Source organism: Lepus europaeus, chromosome 13 (genome assembly GCF_033115175.1).
Source record: "Lepus europaeus isolate LE1 chromosome 13, mLepTim1.pri, whole genome shotgun sequence".
In the NCBI taxonomy this organism is placed as follows: Eukaryota; Metazoa; Chordata; class Mammalia; order Lagomorpha; family Leporidae; genus Lepus; species Lepus europaeus.
The window spans coordinates 23,486,346-23,512,010 of record NC_084839.1 but is presented as its reverse complement, the minus strand read 5'-3'; the positions used below and the strand labels follow the sequence as shown (position 1 = coordinate 23,512,010).

General features: G+C 54.7%; 1 protein-coding gene across 1 annotated transcript in view; it reads left to right on the top strand.

Annotated features, from left to right (window-relative positions):
- The first annotated feature begins 20,123 nt into the window (after nt 1–20,123).
- Nucleotides 20,124–25,665, top strand: part of CIB4 (calcium and integrin binding family member 4) — a 52,718-nt gene continuing 47,176 nt past the window's right edge. Inside the window, exons 1-2 of the mRNA XM_062210158.1 lie at nt 20,124–20,177; nt 20,558–20,592. Of these exons, the coding sequence (XP_062066142.1) occupies nt 20,124–20,177; nt 20,558–20,592 (89 nt within the window). The remainder of the gene's footprint in view (nt 20,178–20,557; nt 20,593–25,665) is intronic.

The following is a 25,665-nucleotide window of genomic DNA, read 5'->3' as shown; positions in this document are numbered from 1 at the left end:
TTTTTTTTTAACACAGGTGCTGGAACATTTGGATGTAGGCATAGAAAAATCAATGAATCTAGACACCACTTTTATATCCTTTGCAAAAATTAGCTCAAAATAGGCCACAGGCCTAGTTATAAAATGCAAACTCTGTAAAATGTCTAGAAGGTAACGGGGGAGAAAGCCCAGGTAATGTAGTGATGACATCTTCAATACAACACCGAAGGTAGGATCCAGGAAAGTAAAACATCGCTAACTGGAGTTTCACTAAAATTCAATTTCTTTTGCTGAGTAGGCATTTGGGGAGCCAGGAACTCCATCTGGGTCTCCCACAAGGGTGACAGGGACTCAACTACTTTTTTCTTTTTAAACATTTGTTTATTTATTTGAAAGGCTGAGTTACAGAATGAAAGGGAGAGATGGCGGGGTAGGGGGAGATCTTCTATCCACTGGTTCACTCCCCAAATGGCTGCGACAGCCAGGGCTGAGCCAGGCCTAAGCCAGAAGCCAGAAGCTCCTTCCAGGTCTCCCACATGTGTGGTCCCAGGCACTTGGGCCATCCTTCAGTGTTTTCCCAGGCACATTAGCAGGGAGCTGGCTCAGAAGTGGAGCAGCCAGGACTAGAAACCAATGCCCATGGGAGATGCTGGCACTGCAGGTGGTGGCTTAACCTGCTATGCCACAAAGTGAGCCCTAGGACTCAACTACTTGAGCTATTATTCCTGCCACCCTGGGTGCAGGTATCTGGGGAGCGGGCCAGAGGATGAGACATTTCTGTCTCCCTTTCAAATGGGTGAATATAAATAAATAAAAAGTTAAAATATTAAATTTTTTTGCTCCTAGAAGGACACGATTAAGAGAATTAAAAGACGAGCCTCAGACTGGGAGAAAATCCTTGCAAGACACAAGTCTGATGAGATTTGTATCCAAAATATAGAAAAGACTGTTAAAACCCAATTTACAAATGGGCCAAAGATCTGGATAAACACCTAACGAAGACACAGAGATGGGAAGCAAAACGCATGAAAAAATGCTCAGTATCGTACATTTCTAGAGAATCTCTAATCAAAATGCTGGGATGGCATTGCACTTCCAAAATGACGAAAGCCCCCAACACTGGCAACACCACAGGCCGGCGAGGATGTGGGGCGCCGTGAAGGTTCACCCACTGCTGGCGGGAGTGCCAAGAGTCGTGGTCTTACCACACAGTCCAGCAACTGTGAGCTGGGCATTTGCCAAAATGACTTAGAAATTCTGTTCACCCAAAAACCAGCACACAAATGCTTATAGCAGCTTTGCCGTAGTTGCCAGTCATTGGAAGCAATTAAGATACTCTTCAGTAGGTTGAGTGAATAAACACACTGTGGTGCACGAGAGCGATAGAACATTATTTGTCAATGAAAAGAAAGGTGTATCAAGGCACGAAAAGGCGTGGTGGAAACCCAAGTGCACATTACAGAGTAAGGAGAGCAGCGTGCGATGGCTACCTGTGGCTGATTCCAGCTAGGTGACATTCTGCACGGGCAAATCTAGCGACAGGAAAGGGATCGGTGGTGGTTGGAGGTTCTGGGAGAGTGGGAGGGTGGGAGGGGCGTGCGACTGGGTGACGGGGCATTCTGTATGCTACTGTGACGGTGGCTGCCTGACACTGTGCGTTTGTCACTGCCCACGGAAGTATGTAGCACAGAGAAGGAACCCTAGAGTGGACTATGGACTTTAGTTAATATTAATGGATCAGCAGTGGCTCATCAATTGTAACAATTGGACCGTACTAATACAAGATGTTAATAAGAGGGGAAACTGGGTGGGGGAGGAGGGGAGTTTGGGGCCAGGTGATGTATAGGGGCTGCCCTCTGATATTGTCTGTAAAGCTAATACTGTCCCAACAACGTCTGTTAAAATTTGTTAAGAAGTTGATACACATGGAGAGCAGACAGCAGTAAAGCAGCCACACTGCTGGTTTTCTCAGGAGACCTCCAGGCGTGCAGGCGTCCCCGCGGCTGAGGGTTTGTCCCTCTCCAAAGGGTCTTGGCTTGAACGACAATTCTCCTGGTCACCGCAGGCGAAAGGTTGCTCATGTGAATGTACACAGAACCCCCATAAAGCAAGAAGGGTGAGATAACCAGGAGAAGAACAGGCTGGAATAAGGGACAAGCAGGGACATTTGCTGGCTAAGGCTCGGGGACGGAAGACCGAGCGTTGGGCGGCTCAGCAGCAGAGGTCTGTTTTCACACGGTTTTGGGCACTGCAAGTCCGGGATCCAGATGCTGGCGGGGCTGGGGTCTCCGGCGGCCTCTGTGTTTGGCTTGCGATGGCCAACTCCGCCCGGTGCCCTCAGTTGGCCTTTCCCCTGTGTGCGCAGCCCCGGGTGGTCATGCCCCCTGTCAAGGACACCGGACACAGCGCCTTGGCCTCATTCTAGCTTCCTGTATCTCGAAGAGTCCCTGACTCCACAGGCAGTCTCACGCTGAGATTCCTGGGCTTCGGCAACGTCTGACTTCCGGGGAACACACTCAGCCACAACCATCGGCCATTCACAGGAATCCAAATGGTGACTGGATGCGTGCTGATATGATGAGCATCCCAGACCCCAGGAATGCGCAAGGCAAGGCAGAAATGATGTTCCTTCCCCCCACCTGGGTGGCAGAAATGAAATATGAAAGGTCCGATGCTGTGGCGTAGCGGGTAAAGCTCCCACCTGCAGTGCCAGCATCCCATATGGGCGCCGGTTCAAGTCCCGCTGCTCCGCTTCCGATCCAGCTCTCTGCTGTGGCCCGGGAGAGCAGTGGAAGATGGCCCAAGTCCTTGGGCCTTGTACCCATGTGGGAGACCTGGAAGAAGCTCCTGGCTCCTGGCTTCAATCGGTACAGCACCTGCCATTGCAGCCAACTGGGGAGTGAACCAGCAGATGGAAGACCTCTCCCCCTCTCTGTGTAACTCTGACTTTCAAATAAATAAATTAATCTTTTTAAAAAAAAAAAAAAAGGAAAGAAGAGGGATTCCACCCAGGGTTGGTGGGGATTTAGGGAAATGCTGATGTCAGGACCAATCGAAGCAGCTTTTTTGGAGAACTCCACTAAAGTGAAAATCTCCTTGGACCCAGCAGCCTCACCCTCCTGACGTGATCCTGCACAAATCATTTCCTAACTCGCTATTATCTTTATGTGGGAACTTTCTCCATTCCTTTAGACTCTGAATCCAGTCGGGGGCCCTTTGTGAGATCGGTCCTTCGTCCTTCGTCTCCGGTTCCTGAATCAGCAGAACGTCTCTCCTGGCATTTGACTCCCCTCCCCCAGCTGCTGCGTCATTTCTGTCCGTGAGCTCATTCTCAGCATGACTTGGTTTTTAAGACTCCCAAGGGCTCATTCACTCTGTCCCCTCCTCCTCCTCCTCCCCGGGGGATTACCCCTTCTGATCCTCTGTGGTCAGAGCTTTCTGCCCCATTTCTCAAACCTACAAGTTTTCTTTTTCTGGAGTTTGGTCTTTGTTGTGTTTCAAAATGAACTTTAAACCATGCTGTAACATTTTGCTATTGGGGTTGGGTTTGGGAAATTAAATTTTGGTTTGGGTTAGATGTTTTAATAGATCTCCCATGGCAGACAAAATCTTGAAGTCAACCTTCAACCCCCCTCTCTCTCTTCGTTTTTCTTCGTCTGGAATTGTCAAGTTACTTTAGAAGACGTTGGACTCTTTTAGACTGAGAAAACGGTGGCATTTGAGGGTTACAAGCTGTGTCTGCCTTTTTGGCGATTTTTGGCTTTGGAAGGTGCTGCCTCCATCAGCCCCGTGAGCCACTCTAAGACAGAGCAAGGGCCTCCTGTGCTTCTTGGCGAGTGTGGAAAAGCAGGGACCGTGCCCGCAAGGAGATGTCTTTGTCAGAGATGTTCACACCGAGGCTCACGCCATCTCGCAACACTCAACGTCTTTGTTGAATTTGTCTCTGGGGGGATTTTGTTCAGCGCAACACCCCTCTCCTAATTTGGAATCCGTCCAGGCCATGTCAGGGATTGCAAAGTTGTGTGTGTCCCCTGGAATCAGTGGTTTGCACGAGACAAGGGGCTGGACTGGAGAATGTGGGAGACAAGGGCTCACTCACTTTTTCCTCTTGGATGGGCGACGACAGCTACGCAGATGGCCCAGGCCATACCTGGACCTGGGAGTTGCTGTCCCCGTGAGGGCTGCTTTAACCTGGCCATCCCAGCTTCTTGGCGATAGGTGCTTGTATCAGCCTGCCAGGAAGAGGCCAATGCTGGGGCAGGAAGGGAGGGCTGGGAAAGCAGATCTCCCGTGAGCGTGGGAGGGAAGTGACTTCCTGGGGCTACGCGGTGGGGTGTGTGAGTGTTGGTGTGTGTGGGAGTGCGAGAGTGGGTGTGGGTGTGCAAGTGTCTGTGTGCATGCATGTGACTGTGAACATATGTGAGCACCCGAGTGTGTGAACATGCGTGAGCCTGTGTATCTATGAGTATGTTAGCATGTGAGTGTGTAGGTAGGTATTGTGTGTGAGGGGATGAGTCTATGTGGCTGGGTGTGGCTGGGTGTGAGTGTGTAAGAGTGTGTGTGTGTGAGGGGATGAGTCTGTGTGTCAGTGTGTGGCTGGATGTGAGTGTGTAAGAGTGTGTGTGTGTGAGGGGATGAGTCTGTGTCAGTGTGTGGCTGGATGTGAGTGTATAAGAGTGTGTGTGTGAGGGGATGAGTCTGTGTGTCAGTGTGTGGCTGGATGTGAGTGTGTAAGAGTGTGTGTGTGTGAGAGAGAGAGAGAGAGAGACTTAGGCCTGGGACCCCAAGGAAGTGATGGGGCTGCGGTGGGAGGAGACGCGTGCTGAGGGGCAGGGGCTCTGAGGACGGGAAGCTCGCTTCGCTCTGGGCCACGCGCTGTCACTCAGGAAGGTTACAGATGCGTGCTGGGGGCTGGGGGCCGCCCCCCTTTCTCCCCTGGAGGTTGCAGGACACCTTGTTAACTTGTCTTCCGCTGTGGGGCAGAGAAAGACAAGGCCTGCCCTGTGCTCCAAGAGGAGAATGAGGCCACTGGGCTCCGGGCAGCCCCGGCCTGGGGAGAGAGCCGGCAGTGAGCCCGGGGCCGGGGCGTGGGCTCTGCAGGCCCTCCCAGGACCAGCCCACGGCGCGCAGGCCTGGGGAGCCCCAGCAGGCTCACAAGCAGCACAGACCCCATCCCTCTGGCATCACATCGAGGGAGAGAAGCCTGAATGCGTGCCAGCTGCCGTCTCGTCTGTCTGCCCGGCACTGCGGGAACAGAGCCCCTCTTCCTGCGGGGCACCTGTTCGTGTGGTTTGGCTACAGCTGCTTGCCATCCTCTCAGAAGCAGGGAGTGTGCTGGGGACCCGGAGCCCGGGCCTGGCCAAGGTGCTGCCTCGGTGTCAGGGCTGTGATTCAAGTTTGCCCCGAGCAGGTGCGGCCGAGGACCTTCCAACAGCTGCTAGGCAAGGCCGCCTTGTTCAGAGGGATGGTGGATTCCCCGTGCCCGAGGTTCCCTGCCGCACACAGAGCCCGCCTCTGTTGAGCGCCCCCCCCATCCTCCTCTCTCCCTTCCTGCCCCCCAGGCTCTTTGCCTCTCTGTCTCAGGTCAAGGTGAATGTGAACCATGGTTCTTTTACTTCGATTTCCCCAAAGCCATGGTAGCACAAAGCACGTGTAGCATATTTCCCCTGCACGTAACTGGGAGCTGCTCTGCATCTGTGCACAGAAAACACCTTCAGCTTGGGCACCAGATGTTCCCTTGGCCAAATCCCCCGCCCCTGCCCCACCAGCCATCTCGGCTCCCCCACGGTGCCTCCTGGACTGCCCCCAGCACACACAGAGCCGACTCCCGGCCCCTCTTCACTTCCCCTCCGGGGTAGCTCAGCCCCACTCCCTGCTCTAGGCTGTCTCTGGGCCAATCTCCGGCTGCTCGAAACCCCGCTAAGAACCAGCTTCCAAATGGCTTCTACCCTGAACACATCGAATTCTTGGTCCTTTCCTCCTTCCCCGCCGGTCTCCCCAGGCAGGCAGAGCCCCATCATCTCTTCCATAGCCACGATGCCACCCCCTTGGAGGTGGAAGTGGCAGGAATCTTCATTAACTGTTTAAACAGCAGCCTTCCCCTCCCTGCTGCCCAGGTTTAACCTATAGCCCAGAGGTATTCGCATCAGCACCACCTGCCTCCTTGGACCATCCTGCCGCACCTGGATCCATCCCTCACTTGTCAGTGCTTCCTGAAACCCGCCTAGAAGAGCCTTCTCGAAATAGCCCAAGCCCTCATGCCCCCCTTCTCCCTGCCTCCCAGTTGGAAGACCAGCCAGGGTGTGCCTTGAGCCATGGGAAGAGCCTCTTCTCCCTCTTCCAATAAGATCTGAGGCCCTGCTGCTTGCCTGGGGTCCATCCCGAGTGCCGCTGGGCCTCCCTGTAGCTGAGGGTCTCACGGTATGATAGGAAACATCCTCACCTGTCCGTTCAAGAGATGAACTGGGACTCAGGACGTGCCGCGAAATTGAGACTGCTATTGGCTTTGGAAGATCAGGTGTCTGATGAGGAGGCATGCCCCGAGCAGTTACTGCAGCTGATTTATATCCTAGCGGGCAGGCCCCTCCCCCGGCCCTCATTGGCTGAGTACTACGGGGTATACAATCTCCCAGGTCATCACCTAAGTTACAAAGTTACCTTCTTCCTTCTCTGTACTTTATCATTTCTTCTCCTGAGTTACCTACTCCGTAACATCCAGTTTGCCTAGTGAGTTTTGCCACATCTGTAAGTCAGCTAACAGTAATTTTCCGTTCTGTGTTGAAAATGGACCAGGAGACATTTTCAGACCCAGTCCCTGCCCTGGCAAGCCCTTAGCTCCCAGCGTGCGGAAGAAATGTACCCTGGCTGCTCCTGAGCTCCAGTGTGTGCCGAGCCCTGGAGGGAAGGACGCAGGCTGGAATTTGGCCTCCCAGGTGTTGCACACTGGGTTCCCCCCAGCTTCCCAGGCTGGGCCTTGGTCAGGGCAGCCTGGGGAAGAGCAAGGCGCCTTACCCTGAGAGGCGAGACACAGGCCCAGGCCGGGTCTGCTCCAAACTCACTTGAAGGCGTGGGCAGCCCCTTCCCCTGTTCTAAGCACCATGAAAAAGCCATGGAGGAAGTTTTCAGCAGGGGCCTGATTCGACCCGAGCTGTAAGTTTGCAAGATCGCACTGCCTCTGTGAGGGGAATGCCCAGACCTGGGCTAGGTGGGGAGGCCGTGTGGGTGTACAGGAGGGAGGGAAGATGCCTAGGACTGGGAAGAAGCAATAGAGATGGAGAAGTGGGCGTGGAGCCACGTGTGTTTTGGAGAGGGGTAGTTGTTAAGCCTGCTTGGAACACCCACATCCCACAGGCAAGACCCCGGATTCAAGACCTGCCTCCGCTTCCAATACCAGCTTCCTGCTACTACGGATCCTGGGAGGCAACAGGTGATGGCTCAAGTACTTGGATTCCTGCCACCCATGGGAGAGGCCCGGATGGAGTCTGACCCAGCCCTGGCTGTTGCAGGCACTTAGAGAGTGGTCCAGTGAACAGATCTCTTTCTCTCTCCCCAACTCAGGGCAACTAAGTTAGGAGCCTCCTGCCTCCCTCCCAGGGACTCTGGGAAGGGAAGAGCCAGAGGTGGGAAGCCTGAAGCACTGGGGGGAGGAGGCAGGCTGGCTTCCTCTCTTGGCTTGGGGGGGCATGGAACACCGCAAAGTCTGCAGCCTCCAAGCCCTTGGAGTTCCTGACTAGCTGCCGGGTCCTGCAGCAGTGAGAGAAGCAGCGCCCAGCGGGCCTCCTGCTGCTTCCAGAGGCCTGGGGGCTGATCTTCTGCCTCTGGGCTCCACTGGCCAGGGCTGGCAGATGGGGGCGGTTCAATGGGTTGCACCTTGCAGGTGATTGGCACTCTGGAGGAACAGAGATGGGGCGGGGGGCGGATCTTATGAGGCAGAGGAAGAGGGAGGACAGCCAACAGGCCCCTGGGAGAGGGGCTGGGCCTTTGCTGCCTCAAATGTAAATGCTGCCCCGGTGGCTGCCAGGAAGGGAGAGTGGCTGATGGAAACCACGCGTCTCCCAGTAAGTGGGAAGAGGAGCCCTGTTTTGTGTGCGGTGTGTTGAGGGTGTTGCCCTCGGCCTCCTGTGCAATGGAAAAAAGCTTCTGTTTGAAATAATACAAAGTGAAGAGGCTCTCGGAGACAAACCGCATTTCGCAATTAAGTAGTTTACAAGGTCAGTAAAGCAGGGACAAAATAAAGCAGCTGGAAAAGGCCTTGCTCAGGACCAAAATTTGCCTACAAGTTCAATGTTACAGTCGGCACGGTGACGCAGGCGTGTTACGTGGCTCAGAGAAGGAGTTGCCAAAACGATGAAGCTCGTCAGGGATGGAGAAGCAGGGACTGCATTTTCCAGTGTTTGGAAAAAAGAGAGCGATTGGTTTTTTAATGCAAACTATCATTTTCTACTTTTTCCAAATCCATGCTGAGGCGAGCTAAAATCAGAGATGCAAACATAACTGCTGTTCACTTGTAGTCTGTAGAACAGGACTCTGGTTTCTTTAAAAAAATGTTTTAAATTTATTTGAAAGGAGAGACACACACAGAGACAGAGAGAGTGAACCTTGGTTCACTCCCCAAATGCCAACAACAGGCAGATCTGGGCCAGGCCAAAGCCAGGAGCCAGGAGCCAGGAGCCAGGAACTCCATCCGGGTCTCCTACGTGGGTGGCAGGGGCTAAATTCTTGAGCCATTGCCTGCTTCCTCCCAGATGCACATTAGCAGGAGGCTGGAAGCAGAAGTGGAGCCATGGCTGGAACTCGGGCACTCCACTGTGGAATGCAGGTGATGTCCCACGCCAAACACCTGTCCTGGGATTTTTTTTTTTTAAGTTTATTAATTTGAAAGAGTTACACAGAGAGAGGAGAGGCAGAAAGAGAGAGAGAGAGGTCTTCCATCTGCTGGTTCACTCTCCAATTGGCACAACGGCTGGAGCTGTGCCAATCCAAAGCCAGGAGCTTCTTCCAGGTCTCCTACACGGCTGCAGGGGCCCAAGGACTTGGGCCATCTTCTACTGCTTTCCCAGGCCATAGCAGAGAGCTGGATGGGAAGTGGAGCAGCCGGGTCTTGAACCAGTACCCATATGGGATGCCGCAGCTTCAGGCCAGGGCGTTAACCTGCTACACCACAGTGCCAGCCCCTGCCCTGGGATTCTAATGTCCCCACCCAGCACTCAGGTCCAGTGTAATGTGGCTCCCTCTGCCCTTCCCTGCATTTTCTCCCCTGGATGCTGCTCCAGCGCTGCCGCCCATCACTCTGTTTGCAAGCTGCCACCCATGGGAGTCCTTGCTTCCCCTGGGATGCCCTCCGCCTCCTGGCTCTGTGCAAGAATGTTAGCCATGCTCAATGGATATCAGTTCGCAGATTCCACCCATCCCTCTGGTAATTTCCATTTGATTCTTTTGCATGGACTGTAGGTCTCAGATGAAACTCTCCATCTTGACATCTATTTTCTTGGCCCCATTCATCACTGCTATTTTAGAGTGTGTATCAGATAACTCCAAGATCTGGATCACCTACGGGGCTGTTTCTATTATGGAGATACTTTTTGGCTCTGACTGATGTTATTTTTCATCATAGAGGATTTATTTTTGCTTTCCGGAAGGCAGTTAGCGGAGCGGAAGGTCATTCTAATCCGGTCTGGGATTGAGCTGGTTGGGAGCTGGCTGTCAGACCTGGAGAGGCTGATCTGTGTCCCACTCACCTTTCTTCCTGAAGCATTGGCTTCTCTGGGCTTGTCACGGAAGGCCTGGTTTGTCTTCCAGGGCCTGCCTCTTGGGTGGAACTTCCATTCCAAGTTTGTCTTCCAAACCCTGTGAGATTGCCCGAAGTCCTTCAGCTCAAGGGCTTAGCTTCCCTACTTTCTGCCTGGATTTTTGCCACATGGTCCCGAGCGGCTCGCGGACCAGCACGTGCTGCATGGGGAGGGGTAGCCCTAACCATCACCTGGATCTGCGTCCCCGCTCTCCGGATCCCTGGGCTCGCCTGTCCCCACTGCCTTCGAACAGACGGCTTGTGCCTTTTGCCCCGCTCCTGCTGGGCTGGGGGAGCGGGGGAGCGCTGCTCTTCCAGGACGTGGAAGCCTCCACCTGCTCTGTAGAATGTGAGCTCCAGGAGGGCAGGGCTGTGTCTCTGTCACCTCTGTGATCTAAGAGTCACCTGGCCCTTGACATGTCCATGTGTCTGTCGGAGCCCAGTGCTCTGTCCTGTGCTCTTGGTCCCACACGCCCTACTCCATGTGGCTGTCCCTCAGACACCCAAACTGACCACACCCGAAGTCTTGTTCCACCACCCAAGTCGGCATCCCCTCCATCATCCTGCCCTGGGGTTGCCATGACGACTCCGGCTCCCTGCCTGCCCCTGCCTAGAGTCCCGGTGTAGCCAAGTGGCCCCAGAGTGTGCCATGAAGTCATGCCACCGCCCTCGTCCAGCGGCCACAGCCTTGTCCCCGCAGTGTCCCCCCGGGCTTGCTCAGCAGTCTCCTCACAGTTCTCCCGGCACTGCACTGGCCCCCGGCCAACGCGTCACCCTATCCGCAGAGCGATCCCTTGAAAACAAAAATCTGATGATGTCATTTCTCGGCAGAGCCCCTCCATGACTTCCACTGCTTTGAGCAGAAAGCTTGGGAGATAAGCCTCACGGAGCCCCGGGCCTTGCCCGCACTGCCCGAGCCTCCTCCCAGACCTGTGCAGCCTGGCTGTGCCCTTGGTCTGCACCCCAGCCCACACACTCCTCTCCAGGCCTCCCCCCAGCCCTGCCCCTGCCAGGCGAGGGCCCTCCCTCCGCGTCTGCCTCTCTGCTGCCTGTGCGTGCGCTCACAGCTCAGGCCCCCTTCAGAGGGGCTTCTTCAAGCCCCAGAACGGGACAGGTTGCCCTGTTTATCTGCTGCCCTCGTGTCCCTCCCCCACCCCCTTTAAGATCTTATTTATTTATTTGAGAGATAGAATTACAGATAGAGAGAGGGAGAGACACACAGAGAGATCCTCTACCCACTGGTTCACTCCCCAAATGCCCGCAACAGCTGGGGTTGTGCCAGGCAGGAGCCAGGAACCAGGAGCTCCATCTGGGTCTCTCCCGTGAGTGGCAGGAACCCAGGAACTTGGGCCATCATCACCTGCTCGCCTCCCAGGCGCACCAGCAGGGAGCTGGGGTGGAAGTGTAGAATAGGTAGGACATGAACCAGGCTCTCGGATAAAGGATGCCGTCTTCCCAGGGGACGGCTTAACCCGCTGTGCCACAGCACAAGCTCTGTAAATAGCTTTTTGAGTAAGAAACAGCAGACGGACAAGGACAGCAATGGCCATGGGGCAGAAGGCCGCGCTGGCAGCACAGCAGGGAGAGGACTGGCAGGTCTCGAGTGTCTGGGCAGGACCACAGGAACGAGAGCCTGCAGTCCACTTCCTGCTGGGTGGACAGCGCCTGCCAGGGAGCCCACAGCTCCGGTTCCAGCCCCAGGCCCGGCACAAGTCAGCACCGATGGCATTTCTGTAACGCTTCCCAGTCTACGAGGCATCATAGAAGGGAGCTCCTTAGACTGGCTCCACGGCCTCTAGCAAGAGGCTTTTAGAGGCCTGTGGGGAGAGAGGAGGTGGGAACCTGGCTCCGGAGCCAGCTACTCTGGGGAGGGGAGGGGCTGGCAAGATATCATTAGATATCATTTGTTTGTGGAAGTTCACTTAGACTTGTTTTCACTTTAATTAACTCTGCCTCTCAAATAAATAAATAAACCTTTAATTAACATGTAGGAATGGTGCCTCTTTATGTGTATTTCAAAACATACATACAGTGTGTAATGACCCGATCAGAGTAACTGGTATACCCAGCAGACATGTATCACTTCTATGTGTTGGCAAAACACCCAAAACCCTTTTTCTCTAGGAAATTTTAGAAATAAAAACTGACAACGACTCCAACGGGAAGAGAGGTTTGGTGTCAAACAGCTGTTCCCCACTTTCAGCATGTCACTGGGGGGCCCCAGCAGCCCGCAGAAGCAGACCCTGAAATGAGGACTTCCAGGGGTGCGGCTTAGGAGCTGACCCCCGGGGGCAGGGGTGAGGGCTGGGAAGAATGAGGTGAGAAGCCCAGGTGGCTTCCGGGTGAGCCCAGGTCACCTGTGTATCTCGGGGCCTTGACAGAGGAGCCACAGAACCTCCCAGAGCTGGCATCCAGAGTGCGGGGGGCGGGGCGCCTTCTCCACCAGCTCCCGCCCCCTCTGGGAGGTCACCCCCAGGAGAGTCATCGCCCTGCTGGCCTCTGCCTGCAGGCTGAGAATGTCACGGGGAGAAGCTTTTGGGGCAGAAAACAAAGACTCAAGGGTCCCCACGCCACACGTGGGCATTGGGAGACGGACGGAGCACACGTGGGCTGGTCCACGTGCCAGCGCCTGCAGTCAGGGTATGATGTGGGCTGCCGGGGGCCCTGAGGCACGCTGGGAAAGCGCTGGGTCACTGCTGTCCAGGGCCCAAGAACCGGCACTGCGGTCTCCTCCCCTCCCCCCGCCCTGCCTGTGCTCTCTGAATGTCAAGGCCTCTCTCGCTCCTTCCTGGGGAGCTGGCTGGAGTCCTGGGCCACTGAAGGTGGCGGTGTCTGTCCAGCTGGGGACAGTGAAGCCTTGAGAAGAAATACAGCTGTCAGCCCGTGACAGCAGGCCGCACGCTGTGATGGAGGCAGGGCGGCTGTGCATAAAGGAGAAGCCTTAGCCGTGTCCAGCTTTCACCCTCCAACAGCGTGAACAGGAAGAAAAAAAGAAAGAAAAAAAAAGAAAGAAAGAAACAGCATCCTGTGGGAAGGCAGGGCAGGAACACAAAGATTTAAATCTCAAGGTACTGCCTGTCCACGGTCTCCAGCCTGGCCTGCCGGCCTGCGCCTACCTGGGCTGTTCCGCTGGCGGCAGAGGGCAAGGGGTCCCCTTGATCTCTTTATCCCAGCCACGGCTTCGCCAGGCCACTGAGGTCTCACTGGGGCTTCTGGGAGCTCCTGGGTCCCTGCCTGTTGCCATCAGCCCAGGTCATTCCCGCCCGCTGTGCACCTGCTGCAGACCAGCACCGCACTGAGAGGGGGACTGGCCTGCATATTTTTTCTCCCAGTTTACCCTGGAGGCTCCTAGAGAATGCAGGATGTGCCACTTGGGCCTGCTTCTTGCCTCACCTAAGGAATTTAGAAAATCCTCTCTCTAGGGGAAGCACAGCTTTCAGTTGCTTGGAACCCAAACAAAAGTCTTGCTGATGTGCAGAGCCATAGCTGGGTAGACTTGGGCGGAGCCCCCGGGCTACAGGCCTCAGGCTAAGGACAGAGACATGCATTCTGTCATCAACACAGTCCTTTAATAATAGCCATGTGCACCTACTATGTCCCAGGCACTAAGTTAGGCCTTACACACCTCTTGGAATTCTTCAATAACTGCTTTGAGATATTACTGACATACCACATGATTCACCTTTTTGAAAAATAACATGTATTTATTTATTTATTTATTTGAAAGGCAGAGTGACAGAAAGAGAGAAAAAAGAAGTCTTCCATTTGCTGGTTCATTCTCCAAATGACTGCAACAGCTGGGACTGGGCCAGGCCTAAGCCAGGAGCCTGGAACCTGGAACACCATGTGGGTCTCCTACGTGGGTGGCAGAGGCCCAAACACTTAGGCCATCCTCCGCTGCTCTCTCAGGCACATCAGCAGGGAGCTGGATTGGAAGTGCAGCAGCTGGGACTTGAATGGGTGCTCCGATATGGGGTGCTGGCATCATAGGAAGTGGCCCAACCTGCTGTGCCACAGCACCCCCCCCCCAATTTACTCTTCTAAATAGCGTCACGCAGGGGTCTTCCCTCCAAAGAGACCCCCGTACCAGCAGCAGTCACGGCCCAGCGTCTCCTTTTCCCAGCTCTTGGCAGGCACCAGCCTAACCTCCTGTCTCTGCAGATTTGTCTTTTCAGACATTTCATATAAGGGGCCTTGAAGGGTTCATGGAAAACAGAATTTAAAGGCAACGTAACATCCATCAAGTTGAGGACACTTTTGCACATGGTGGTCCCAGCCATTTGCTCCATCCCTGAAGAACTGAGCGTCCTGGGAATTTAACCCTGTCAAGGCACTCCTTTCTTAGGTTACTAACTGAAGAAACACAGGGGCCTTTTAAAGACTTTTTTTTTAACATTAGGAGGGGAAAATAAGTCAGAAGGGGCTGCCTCAGGACCCCAGGCAGGTGCCTAGCGACTCCCCCGGCAAAACCCTCTCCTATGAGAGGACTGAGCAGGCGCGTCCCCGGGATGGGGTGGGCGCAGGCTCTCTGGGGAAGCTCTCCCGGTATTTTCTGCTGGGGCCGGGGTGGCCTTCTCAAAGCCTTCTCCTGATAAGCAGAGGAATTGCTCTTTGGCCCTCCAGAAATTCAGCAAGCACAATGCCTGAGCATCCCCCGAACACTGTCATGAGCAGCTTTGCTCCTCGCCTGTCCACTTTTGCTCCGACAGGGCCTCGTTCGCCTCTTTGCTGGTGCTTTGTCTTCGGGACCCCAGCAGCAGGGCCACGTGTCAGCTCCTGTTCCGATTCTTTGTAGAAACGCTTCCGGACTTTGATGTCACTTGCTGCAAGTTTCCACCGAAAACTGGGCTTTGGCCTGTGGCTTGCCTGGGACAATAGTTTTGGCATACTCGAGCAGAGAGTCTGCTCCGCTGGAATTTTGAGTCTAGAATCGTGTGAGCTGAACCAGCCGAGGTGTCTGTGGCGCTGGCTGTTTGCTGTTTCTGCCATGAATCGCCTGTCCCATGAGAGCGTGAGCACAGTTTTGTCCTGGTAGATCGGTGCAGGTGGTATGCCAGTGTGGGCTTCATCTTTAACCTCGCCCCGTGCCTTCTTAAAACGAGTTTTCCATCTGTGTGCGTCTGACTTCTTTGGGGCGCTGACCCCATAGACTTTTCATAAAGCACTAGCGATGTCACCATTCTTCCACCCGTCTTCTCATCATAATCGTAAATCTGATGTCCGTTCTTGCGTTAAGCAGAACCCACGTTGCATTGTTAGGGGCTCTTTTGTAACTGATGTCTTCTTAGTACCTCATGCGAGGTCCTGTTCAGACGTATGAAAGCAAGTTAAGATGTTTTTCCTTTGGGGCAAGAAATTTGTGAAACCCAAGCACAGTCCTTTCATAATAAACACGTGTGCACATTTTTTAAGAGCCGTGCTCTCCGTGGAATCATGCAACATGTGGCCTGCGGCTGGCTGCTTTCGGTGTGTTTTCTTCCCCAGGCTCCCATGCAGTCATCCTGCATTTCTTTGTCTTGCCCAGTAATATTCCGTCGTATGGAGCTACCGCATTTTGTTCATCCTTTCATCAGTTGATCGACAGTTGAGCATTCTCACTTCCGGCTATTCCTGAATGTTCTTGTAAGAGCTTTCGTGTGGCCATGCTTCCAGTTCTCGTGGGGATATACCTGGGGCAGAATTGCTTGGACATCTGGGAACTCCGCTGAACATCTTCAGGAACTGCCGGGTGCTTCCAGAGTGGCAGCACAGGTCACATCCCACGGACAGTTCCCTGCCTCTGTCCTCTTGCTTGAACGGCCAGCCCAGTGCAGCTGTAGGGGAGGGGGAATCTCCTGGTGTTGTGTTTTGGTTTTTTTTTTTAAGATGTATTTATTTATTTGAAAGTCAGAGTTACACAGAGAGAGGAGAGGCAGAGAGAGAGAGAGGTTTTCCATCAGATGGTTCACTTCCCACATGGCTGCAACGGCCGGAGCTGCGCGATCCAAAGCCAGGAGCCAGGAGTTTCTTCTGGGTCTCCCACGTGGGTGCAGGGGCTCAAGGACTTGGGCTATCTTCTGCTGCTTTCCCAGGCCATAGCAGAGAGCTGGATTGGAAGTGGAGCAGCCAGGTCTTGAACCGGCGCCCATATGGGATGCCGGCGCTTCAGGCCAGGGCGTTAACCCACTGCGCCAGGGTGCCGGCCCCTCCTGGTGATTTTGACTTAGCACTGGGCCTCTTTTCCTGGGCTCCTGGTACGGTCACAAATCTTGGGAGAATTGTCTGTTCAAATATTTGGCCCATTTTTTTTAGTACACTTATTGGTCTTTTTATTGTTGAGCTGGAAGTTCTTTACATATTTTGGAAACAAGTTCTTTTTTCCACACCTCTTGAAATGTAGGAGAGACATCTGAGTCAGGCCACGGTTGCGGCTGGCTGCAACAGTCTGAAGAGTTCACTGCCAGGTGACAGAAACCTCTCGCAGACCACATTCCATCCCCTGCCGAGGTTCACCCGAGGGCAGAGCCTTGGGGGGCACACGCAGCACTGCCCCTCTCTGGAGCCTGCGCACTGCCCAATGACGCCTCTGAAAACCCTGGCTGATCCGAGCCAGAGAGCTGAAAGGGGCGCGAGGTGAGTAGGATGCCAGCCGGTTAGCGCCCTGCGGGTAGAAGCACAGGGGGAGGGGAGTCTTTCTTTTCCAAGGAACGGGGGCTTTGCTTTCTTAGGCAAATGAGATGGTACAGTAAAAAGGATTCTGGAATTGTAACGGGTATGCAAATGTAAGGTGATGTGCTCATTGTTCCTATTGTTGCCACTGGGAGCCGATTAAAATCCTGTCTAGGATATCACAGAGCTGGGGGGTGAAAGCTTCAGCTGATTGTGTGTGTGTGTGTGTGTGTGAGAGAGAGAGAGATTTGTGATTTCTAAGCATATCCCGTTACCAAATATATAATTATTTACTTGCTGTTTTTCTTTAAGTGAGTTCCTATTTCTTTTAACTAAACACATATTTATAAAGGAAACTTTACATCCCAGCCACGAATGCTGGGCCCGCCTCCTTTTCAGAATGGAAGGCACCATACCACACAAACAGAATGAGAACGTGGCACTGGCTGGATTCAAGCTGGCCCGGCTCACTGCTCCGTCTCTCTGGTCTCGGCTCCCGGGGCCACCTCCCTGGGAAGGAAGGCTGCCAGGAGCCCCAGCCTCTCTGGGTTTTCCATGCCTTCCCCCTCTGGTCTCCCACCGTGGCTGAGTGATGCAGGCTGCACGGGGGCAGGGGGCTGTCCGTCTTCATCACCCTGGTCCCCCTGCCTGGCTCAGTAAACAGGGGTTAAGCCCGCACCTGCGAACGCTGCAGAGTGCTTCTCTCTGTCCCTTCTGTTCCGCATTTAGCAAGTGGCAGCAGGAGCCAAGGGGCCACTCGCCCCTCAAGTCAGCAGGAGGGCAGAGGGAGACTGGGGTGTGATTCCCGCCCTGCAGGCATCCCCAGCTCTGCCACTGCACACCTGGCTCTACCCTCACTTGTCCACTTGGCCGCTGAGAGGTGCCTGCATGGCACCACGTCACCTCGCTAGCCGGGACACGCTACCGACCTCACCGAGTCCTGTGAGCATGGACGGAGACAGCTCCCGGGACCCGCCTGGCAGATAGCATGGATGACAACTCGAGGGATTTAGTCGGCGAAGGGATCAAACAGCTGCTGTGGAGGCAGGCGTTTGGCCTGGCAATTAAGACGCCTGCATCCCACGTCAGCATGCCTGGGCTCCGTCCCCAGCTCCGGCTCCCGACTCCAGCTTCCTACTAAGGCACCCCTCGGCAGCAGCACATCTCGGCTCAAGGACTTGGGTCCCTGCCACGCTTGGGCGGGGAGATCCAGGCTCCTGGCACTGGCCTGACCCAGCCCCAGGTGCCGTGGGCGTTCAGGGGTCAATCAATGGATGGGAACTCTCTCTTTGCCTGGCTCTCTGTCTCTAAAATAAATAAGCACCAAATTTTTTTTAAAAATTACTAACTTTGCCTGCTAAAGAGCTTCTGCTTCCTCCGGGCCCAACTTACAATAATACAATTGTTAGTTTCCCTTTATTGAGAACTCAGTATGTGCCAGGCACCTTGCCAGACAAGAGCTTTCTATGCGTCACTGAATTGTATCCTTGCAAGGATCGTAAAGTAGGGGCTTGCTAGTCCCATTTCTCAGACAAGGAGACTGAGACTTCAAGAGGTTCTGTCACTTGCTAGCCAGGCCTTTCAAAATTCCAAACTTGCATTTTTTAAGATTTATTTTATTTATTTGAAAGGCAGAGTTAGAGGGAGAGAGAGAGAGAGAGAGAAGAGAGAGAGAGAGAAGGGTCTTCCATCTGCTGGTTCACTCCCCAAATGACCTCAACAGCCAGAGCTTGGCTGATCCGAAGCCAGGATCCAGGAGCTTCTTCCAGGTCTCCCCACGTAGGTGCAGGGGCCCAAGGACTTGCTGTTCTCTCATGTCCTCTACTGCTTTCCCAGGTCAGTAGCGGGGAGCTGGATTCGAAGTGGAGCAGCCAGGACTGAAGCCATGCCAGTATGGGACGCTGGCGCTGTAGGCAGAAGCTTTACCTTCTACACCACAGCGCCAGCCCCCAAGCCTGCACTCTCAGCCATCAGGTTCCATCAGCCACCTCACACCCTCCTCCGTGAGGACTTCCTGCCAGCAGCCTTGTCCCTTCAGATCCTCACGACTCAGTGCTGTTACCTCTCAGGTGCCGGCTGCCTCGGAGTGCATGTGTGTGTGTGCGGGAGGCGAGCCAGCGCTCCCTGAGGCCTGAGAGCACGCTGGAACATCGACCGCTCTGCCCAGGACCCCACTGCAGCCCCAGCCCCCTGCACAGATGGCACCTGTACCTGTCCGGTCAGTGAAGCAGTGGGGGCTCCTCTGTGTCTGCTGCCAGGCACCCGCTCTCCAAGGACAGCCAAGAAGTAGACATCTGCATTTCCCGAGACCCGGATGAGCCCCCAGGAAGCGCTGGGCTGTTGTCCTGGCTGAGTGTGTGGAGGGACGTGGCTCTCGCCCAGCACCTGCCCCGCGAGGGGAGGGCAGGAGGGGTGTGCAGACCGTCCTGGAGGCCGGGAGGGGGTCGGCCCTGGAGGGCCCTCTGTGACACCTGGGCTGTGCTGGACGTCCTCTTTGCTTTTCCAGACTCACGTCTACCGGCGCCACCCTCCCCCTGGCCCTCGGGGGATCAGAGAAACAGGAGAAGGCAGTGCTGCGTGTTTATCCCACAGGGGATTGTCCAGGGCAGGGAGCAGCGGTCACTGGTCCCCGGTGTCTGTCTCGGATGCTCCCCTGCACCCTGACCCACCTCTGGGCAGAGTCCCTGTCTGAGCAGCTGCTCACACTGGTCCACCTGAGGGACCACTGAGGTCGTGCGATGCCTCTCCTGGCTTGCGGGGCTACTTCTGGAGGTCAGGGCCAATGCTGCAGCTGCCCCAGTACCTGGGGCCTGGTTCTAATAGGTAGCAGTTATTTTTATGTATTTATTTTTAAAAAGATTTATTTATGCATTTATTTGAAAGACAGAGAAAGATAGGGAGAGACAGAGAAAGATAGAATGAGCTAGCCTCCATGCACTGGTTCATTCCCCAAAAGTCTGCGACGGCTAGGGCTGGGCCAGGACAAAGCCAGGAGCCAAGAACTCCATCTTGGTCTCCCATGTGGGTCCAGGGGCTCAAGCACTTGGGCCATCTGCTGCTGCCTTTCCAGGTGCACTAGCAGGGAGCTGGGTCAGGAGCAGAGGAGCTGGGACTCAATCCAGCCTCTGATACGGGATGCTGGGGTCACAGGTGGCGGCTTAACCCCGAGGCCCCACCCCCGAGATGACAATGCCTGAGCACTTCCTATTTGAGCCAGCCACTGTTCCGCAGGGTTTCAAACAGTTCTTGGAAAATATAAAAAACTATGCATGGATTCCATGTATTTTGTTTTGTTTTGTTTTTTGGACAAAAATAGCCTTATCATTAAATCTCATTTTCTACGATCTTTTTGAAGTGCCCACTTATTAGCACTACAAACCCCACAGCCATCCATGGTTATGAGCCCCATCCTCCAGACAAGGAGTCCAAGACACACAGAGGGTGAGCAGCTTGGCCCAGGGCGCACGGTCGCGGCTTTTAACCAAGGCACTGCAACCGCTGAGTCACCGATGTGGGGTTGCCTTTCTGTGTGCGGTCCTGGGACTGCTGTCTCAGCCTGGAGACCCACAAGAACCTGTTTCTTTGCCAACCCCGGGGGGGCTCAGGTAGAATGGGCAGAAGGTGGAATGTAGGTCACCATGGCAACTGGATCAGCAGGTGCACCCTCGGGCTGAGGTTCTCGTGCTGGCAGAGAGGAGGGTGAGGGGGCATGGGGCAGTGCCTGAGGTACCAGATGCACTGGGAGGACCTGGAGGAGTACCAGGTGGGTAGAGGGGGCTGGAGCGTCTGGGCAGAGGCGGGAATGTCCCAAGCCGTGTGGGTGGGCGGCAAGCTCCTGCCTGGAGTGCTGGGGTTCACCGGGCGAGATGGTGGAGGCCTCATGTTTGTTAACCCTGCCTCTGTGTGGCCCAGGTCCATCCTCAAAGGCCTCCTCCCCTTCTGCCTCTTGCCACAGAGCCCACTCTCTAGGTCTGGGTCAGCACCCTCCTGCCCAAGGCCATCAGGAGACCCAGGGACAGCACCAGTGACTCCTCTGCCACTACCTCAGGCTGGGCTGCCTCAGTTTCCCCAGTTCCCCACTCCCCAGAGAGCCGGGGTAGGGTGGGCTGAGTGCAGCACTCACCTCTCTGGGGTTTGTTGCAGGCCCTGACCTTCCTGACCAGGAATGAAATTCTATGGTGAGTAGAGGGCCTGGAGCCCTCGCCTTCCCCTGCTGGGTTCCCACGCTGGTCCCTGGTCAGAGCCACACAGCCCTGGAGAAGAGGCAGGGACAGGGCTGGCAGGGTCCCGGAGGCCCCAGGATGTTGGGTGAGAAGCATCAGGCTCTGGGCCACCATCCGAAGCAGGTTTTCTGCACAGCATCACAGGGCTGGGGGCACCTTCTGGGAGACGCAGGGCCGAAGTCCCTGTGGGCCGTTCACCGGATGGGCGGCTGTGACGTGCTGAGGAGTGCAGCCCTCCCCTCTCCTCCTCTCTCCTCCTCCCCCTGCCCTCCCACCTGTACCTGGGGTGTGAGGGTGAGCTGTCCCAGGCCCTGTTCTCACACAGGTGCTGTCCAGGGCGGGAGGCTCCCAGTCAAAGACAGGCACCATGCAGCATGGAGAGGCTGCAGCCGCCTCCCTGGGGGCTTGTGGGGAGGTGGAGGACAGGTGTGGCCAGGCTTGGCCCAAGCCAGGCACTCAAAAAACTCCCTTAGGCATACACACTGGCTCACCAGGTCACTTCTGGGGAAGGTGAGGGTGGGCTGGAGTGGCGAGGTCATTTAGACCCTGGCCTGGATCCGTTTCCATCCCCCTGGCTGTCTCTGCCTGAAGAACCTCCCCAGGCACCTCGTCCAGCCTGCAAGCCAGCAGCGTGGGACCCTCTAGGTACACACAGGGACACGGGCTGGCCAGGGCACAGGGAGCTACGGAGGCCAGGGACGGCCTTGGAGCTGTGCTGTTTCCTTTGAAAAGTAGCAGTGCTCTGTTCTTCTAAACCCGGAAAAACGTGGCAAGACCCCCAGACCCGCTTCCTGCGGCCCAAAAACCCCTGTTGTTTTTTTCTGAAAGTAGCACAAGAGTAAGGCCAACGCCTCTGTTCTCTCCTCCCTGCAGCGTAGGGGGTTACATGCATCATGGAGCCTTCCAGAACTTTCCAGGCAAAGACCTGCACACAGGTCCTTGACAGCTCTGCCCCACCCATCCCGCAGGGCTGGCCCCACACATACGTGCTCAGGACCTCGTTTGGTTTTGGGTTTTCCTGTTGACCAGTTGTACAGAAAGCACCTGGCGACCTGCGCCATTCTTTCTGGAGGGCCCTGGATCGCTCCCTCACAGGGACGAACCCTGATCCATCCCCGCCCCCTTGTGATGGACACATAGGCTGTGTGGGGCTGGGCTCCACGTGCTCCTCCGACAGGCCACAGGACCTCGGCTGCAGGAGCTCCTAGCACTGACGTGCTGGGCAAAGAGGAGACGCCTCCGAGATCTGGGGAGACAGGGACGGTGCTCATCCACTCTCAGCTGTGACCATACCCATTCCCCCTTCCACTCTGGGGGCTTCTGCATGGTGTCACTGGGTCCCAAGTCTCATCCTGTGTACCCCAGTGGGTGGCCACGGGGCCCAAGGAGGGGGAGGGACATGGGAGGGGCTCATGCTGTTTCTTGAACACACCCCCCATTTTCATTTGTCCGGCTTTGGTCTCTGGAGGAGCCATCCTGGAAGGGAGCCGTCCTTGGGGTCTCCTCCCTTCTGAGCTGCCCTCCCAGGCCCTGGAAGGCCCCTCTTCCTGGAGAGGGGTGCACCTGCTCTGTGCTGGGGTGCTCCCAGAGAAGGCTCCAGTCCCAGCCAAGCTTCTCCAGCCAGCTTCTCTCCAGGCTCTGTCTGCTCTGCTTCTTTGGACAGCCCCTTTCCTGAGCAAGAGGGGCCCGTGTGGGCCCATGGGTAGCTCCTGGCCCACAGGCCTCCACCCTCGAGGGCCTTGTAGAGCAGGAAGGGGTCAGCACTGGGGGATGGAGTGAGGAGACACTGCAAAGGGAGCAGAGTGCAGGCTGGGGGCTCAACTCCCACCCGGCTTCTGCGTCTCCATGTGGGATGCCAGCACACAAGACAGAATGACACCACCGTGAGGACGGCCGGGAGCTCCAGGGCAGCTGGGGTGACATGAGAGAGACGTCTCTGCGGCTCCCAACGTGGGTGAGCTTCCGGCCCCAGGACACCACAGCCTGGGGAGCAGCTGGAGCTGCCGCAGACAGCTCTGAAGGGTGAAGAGGGCCGGTGGAGGCTGCAGGTGCCCAGAAGCTTGGGAAAGGCACTGGGGCCTGGCCGCTCCACCTGCCCCCGGCGGTGTGAATGCAGCGCATCTGCCGGTGAGGAGGAGGAGGAGGTGGAGGAGGAGGAGGAGGAGGAGGAGGAACTCTGGGTACCTCAGGGCGCCATCTCCACAACACACGAAGCAAAGAAAGCCAGGGGCCGGGGCTTCCAAGTAACATGGAGAACAGAGCATCTCTTTGAACACCTGTTTCCTCTCCCGAAAGAGCACAGGAAGAAATCCCCAAGGACGACTAGAACATGAGAGCTGTCAGCAGAGGAGAGAGTGCCGCAAGCCCAGGTGCCAGGCAGACAGGCCCAGCATCTAGAGGGCGAGCACCGGCGGAAAGAAAGTTGCCGGCGGGGGTTGGGACGATGGCGTTGGAAACCCAGGTCGTGGGGGCCAGGCGAACACACAGAGGTGGGCTAAAAGCCTGTGTGGTTCCTTTCCCATCCCTCATCCCACCGAGCACACTGCCCTCCCCAGCGGGAGACAGGAGCTCACTGGGAGAGAGCTGGGGCCCCCAGGGTCACGAAGAACAGGGGGCATGTCTGCCCAGCACGTAGAGCTTTGCAGTAAGTCTGACTTGAGAGCCAAGGGATGCCAGGTATTGGAGGAGAGAATAACAGACAGGCTGCAGACACTCAGTGATGTCATTGTGACATCTCAGAGAGCCAGGGATAACGAGAAGTCCCTAAAAGCTTCTGCAAAGAGAGAGAGAGAGAAAAATATATAATAGGTTCTGCACAGGGGATCAGGAATCAGAAGAGCTTTGGACTTATTTTGGAAGACAGTGGCTAAACACCTTCAAAATTCTAAGGGAATTTTCTAGTCTAGACTTAATCCTAGCTAAACTAGCAGGTGTTGGTGCCATGATTAAGACACTACTTGAGACGCCTACTTTCTATATGGGAGTGCCTGCATCGGAGTCTCAGCTCCAGCCCTGATCCCAGCTTCCTGCTGGTGTGTACCCTGGGAGACAGTGGAGATGGCTCAAGTGGTTGGGTCTCTGCCACCCATGTTGGAGACCTGGGTTAAGTTCCTCCCTCCAGCTTGGGCCTGGCTTGGCCCTAACTAGTGTAGGCATTTGGAGAGTGAAAGAGCAGATAGAAGATTTCTGTCTCTCTCTGTCTGTCTCTGTCTCTTTCTCTGTTACTCTGCTTCTCAAATAAAATAAATTATCGAGAGTGAAGGTGGACTAACATTGTTTCTTGACATGCAAATTTTTAAAGTTTACCCATAGGATGTTTTGGAGGATGAGTTTCATTAAAACTAGAAAGTAAACCAAAAAACAAGGAAGTCATGGATCCCAGAAACACTTGCAACATGGAAGAAGCAAAATGAGTTGCAAAGTGATAGGGAAAGGACACCAAATGATGGCGACAATGCAACAGGCCCAGAAAGCAAATCAGTTCAGAACAGAGTTAAGGAACCAGGGGTCCTGGGCGTGGCATCTCCAAGAAAGTAAAATGAACCCATAGATCATGTGATGTCTTTAACCATATGAAGAGGAACTTTACAGCTATGCAGAAAAAGTTCGAAGGTGTCATAATGTTAAACAAACTGAAACATAGGCAAAAGAAAAACAAAGTGATTACTAACTCTGGGAAAAACAAAGGGCCTTGCAAAACAGAAAGCCATCATGTTGCGCTAGGGAATTTGGCTGTAGGCAATATAGGAATACAACTTCCTAACAACAATTTCAACACTGATTATTGACCTAGGCAAATTGTTTTATATTGAGAGAGGGCAGGGAAGAAATGAAGTATATATAGAGAAATCATGTTTGCTATAGCAGGAGGTCATAAGGTAAATTTAGTCTATAACAAAAAAATAATGTCAACATGTAGTATCAGGACAGTATTAGAAATGCTATGTAAACATTAAGTAAACAACAAGAGAAATAGCAAAATATTTGTAAAATGTTGCCTCTGGTGGGCAAGAGTAGAGAGGTGATGGGGAGGGAGTCTTAGGTATAAGTAATTTTAATTGTAAGCTTTATGGCACTATCTGCATTTTTAACCCACTAAGCTGTATTACTTTGGTCAACCAGACTGGTATACACAGGATGCTACCATTTTTTAAAAAGATTTATTTGTTTATTTGAAAGTTAGAGTTACACAGAGAGAGAAGGAGAAGCAGAGAGAGAGAGAGAGAGATAGAGGTCTTCCATCTGCTGGTTCACTCCCCAATTGGCTGCAACAGCTGGAGCTGTGCTGATCCAAAGCCAGGAACCAGGAGCTTCCTCCAGGTCTTCCCATGTGGGTGCAGGGGCCCAAGGACTTGGGCCATTTTCTACTGCTTTCCCAGGCCACAGCAGAGAGCTGGATCAGAGGTAGAACAGCCAGGTCTTGAACCGGTGCCCATATGAGATACTGGCACTGCAGATGGTGACTATATCTGCTACGCCACAGTGCTGGCCCTGAGAAGCTACCATTTTTGTAAAGGAACATGCATACCTAAACACATAGAGAACACTCTGGAAGGCTATCCACCTGGACTGACAGGTTCTTGGAGAGGGCTGGCTGCACGCAGGTTAGTGAGGGTGTGCCATCTACAGAGCAGAGGAGCAGCTTTGCTGGGGATGCCCAGCTGCAAGGTGGTGGCTCGGGGAGAAAGGGACCACTGTGGGCTGCCACAGCCAGGTGGGCCACTGTTACACAATTTTCCTCTGTGACCTTGGACAACGTTTTGCGATTTTCTGTGACTATGACAGAGAAACAGGTTGGGGAAGACCATGCAATGTCCAGGAGCTGGGGGTGGCACTGGGGGTAGGGGTGGTGACTCAGCCCCGTTGAAAGAAGCATCAAGAGTCCAGTGGCGGAGGACATGTGGAGGGGAGGGTGTCCCTCTCCCACCTTCTTCCCTGTGACTTGCGTGAGGACATAAAGGCCTGGCTGCTGGATCCGCAGATGGCACCAAGGGGAGGGGCAGGCGCCTTCCCTGGCCAGGGCTGCCT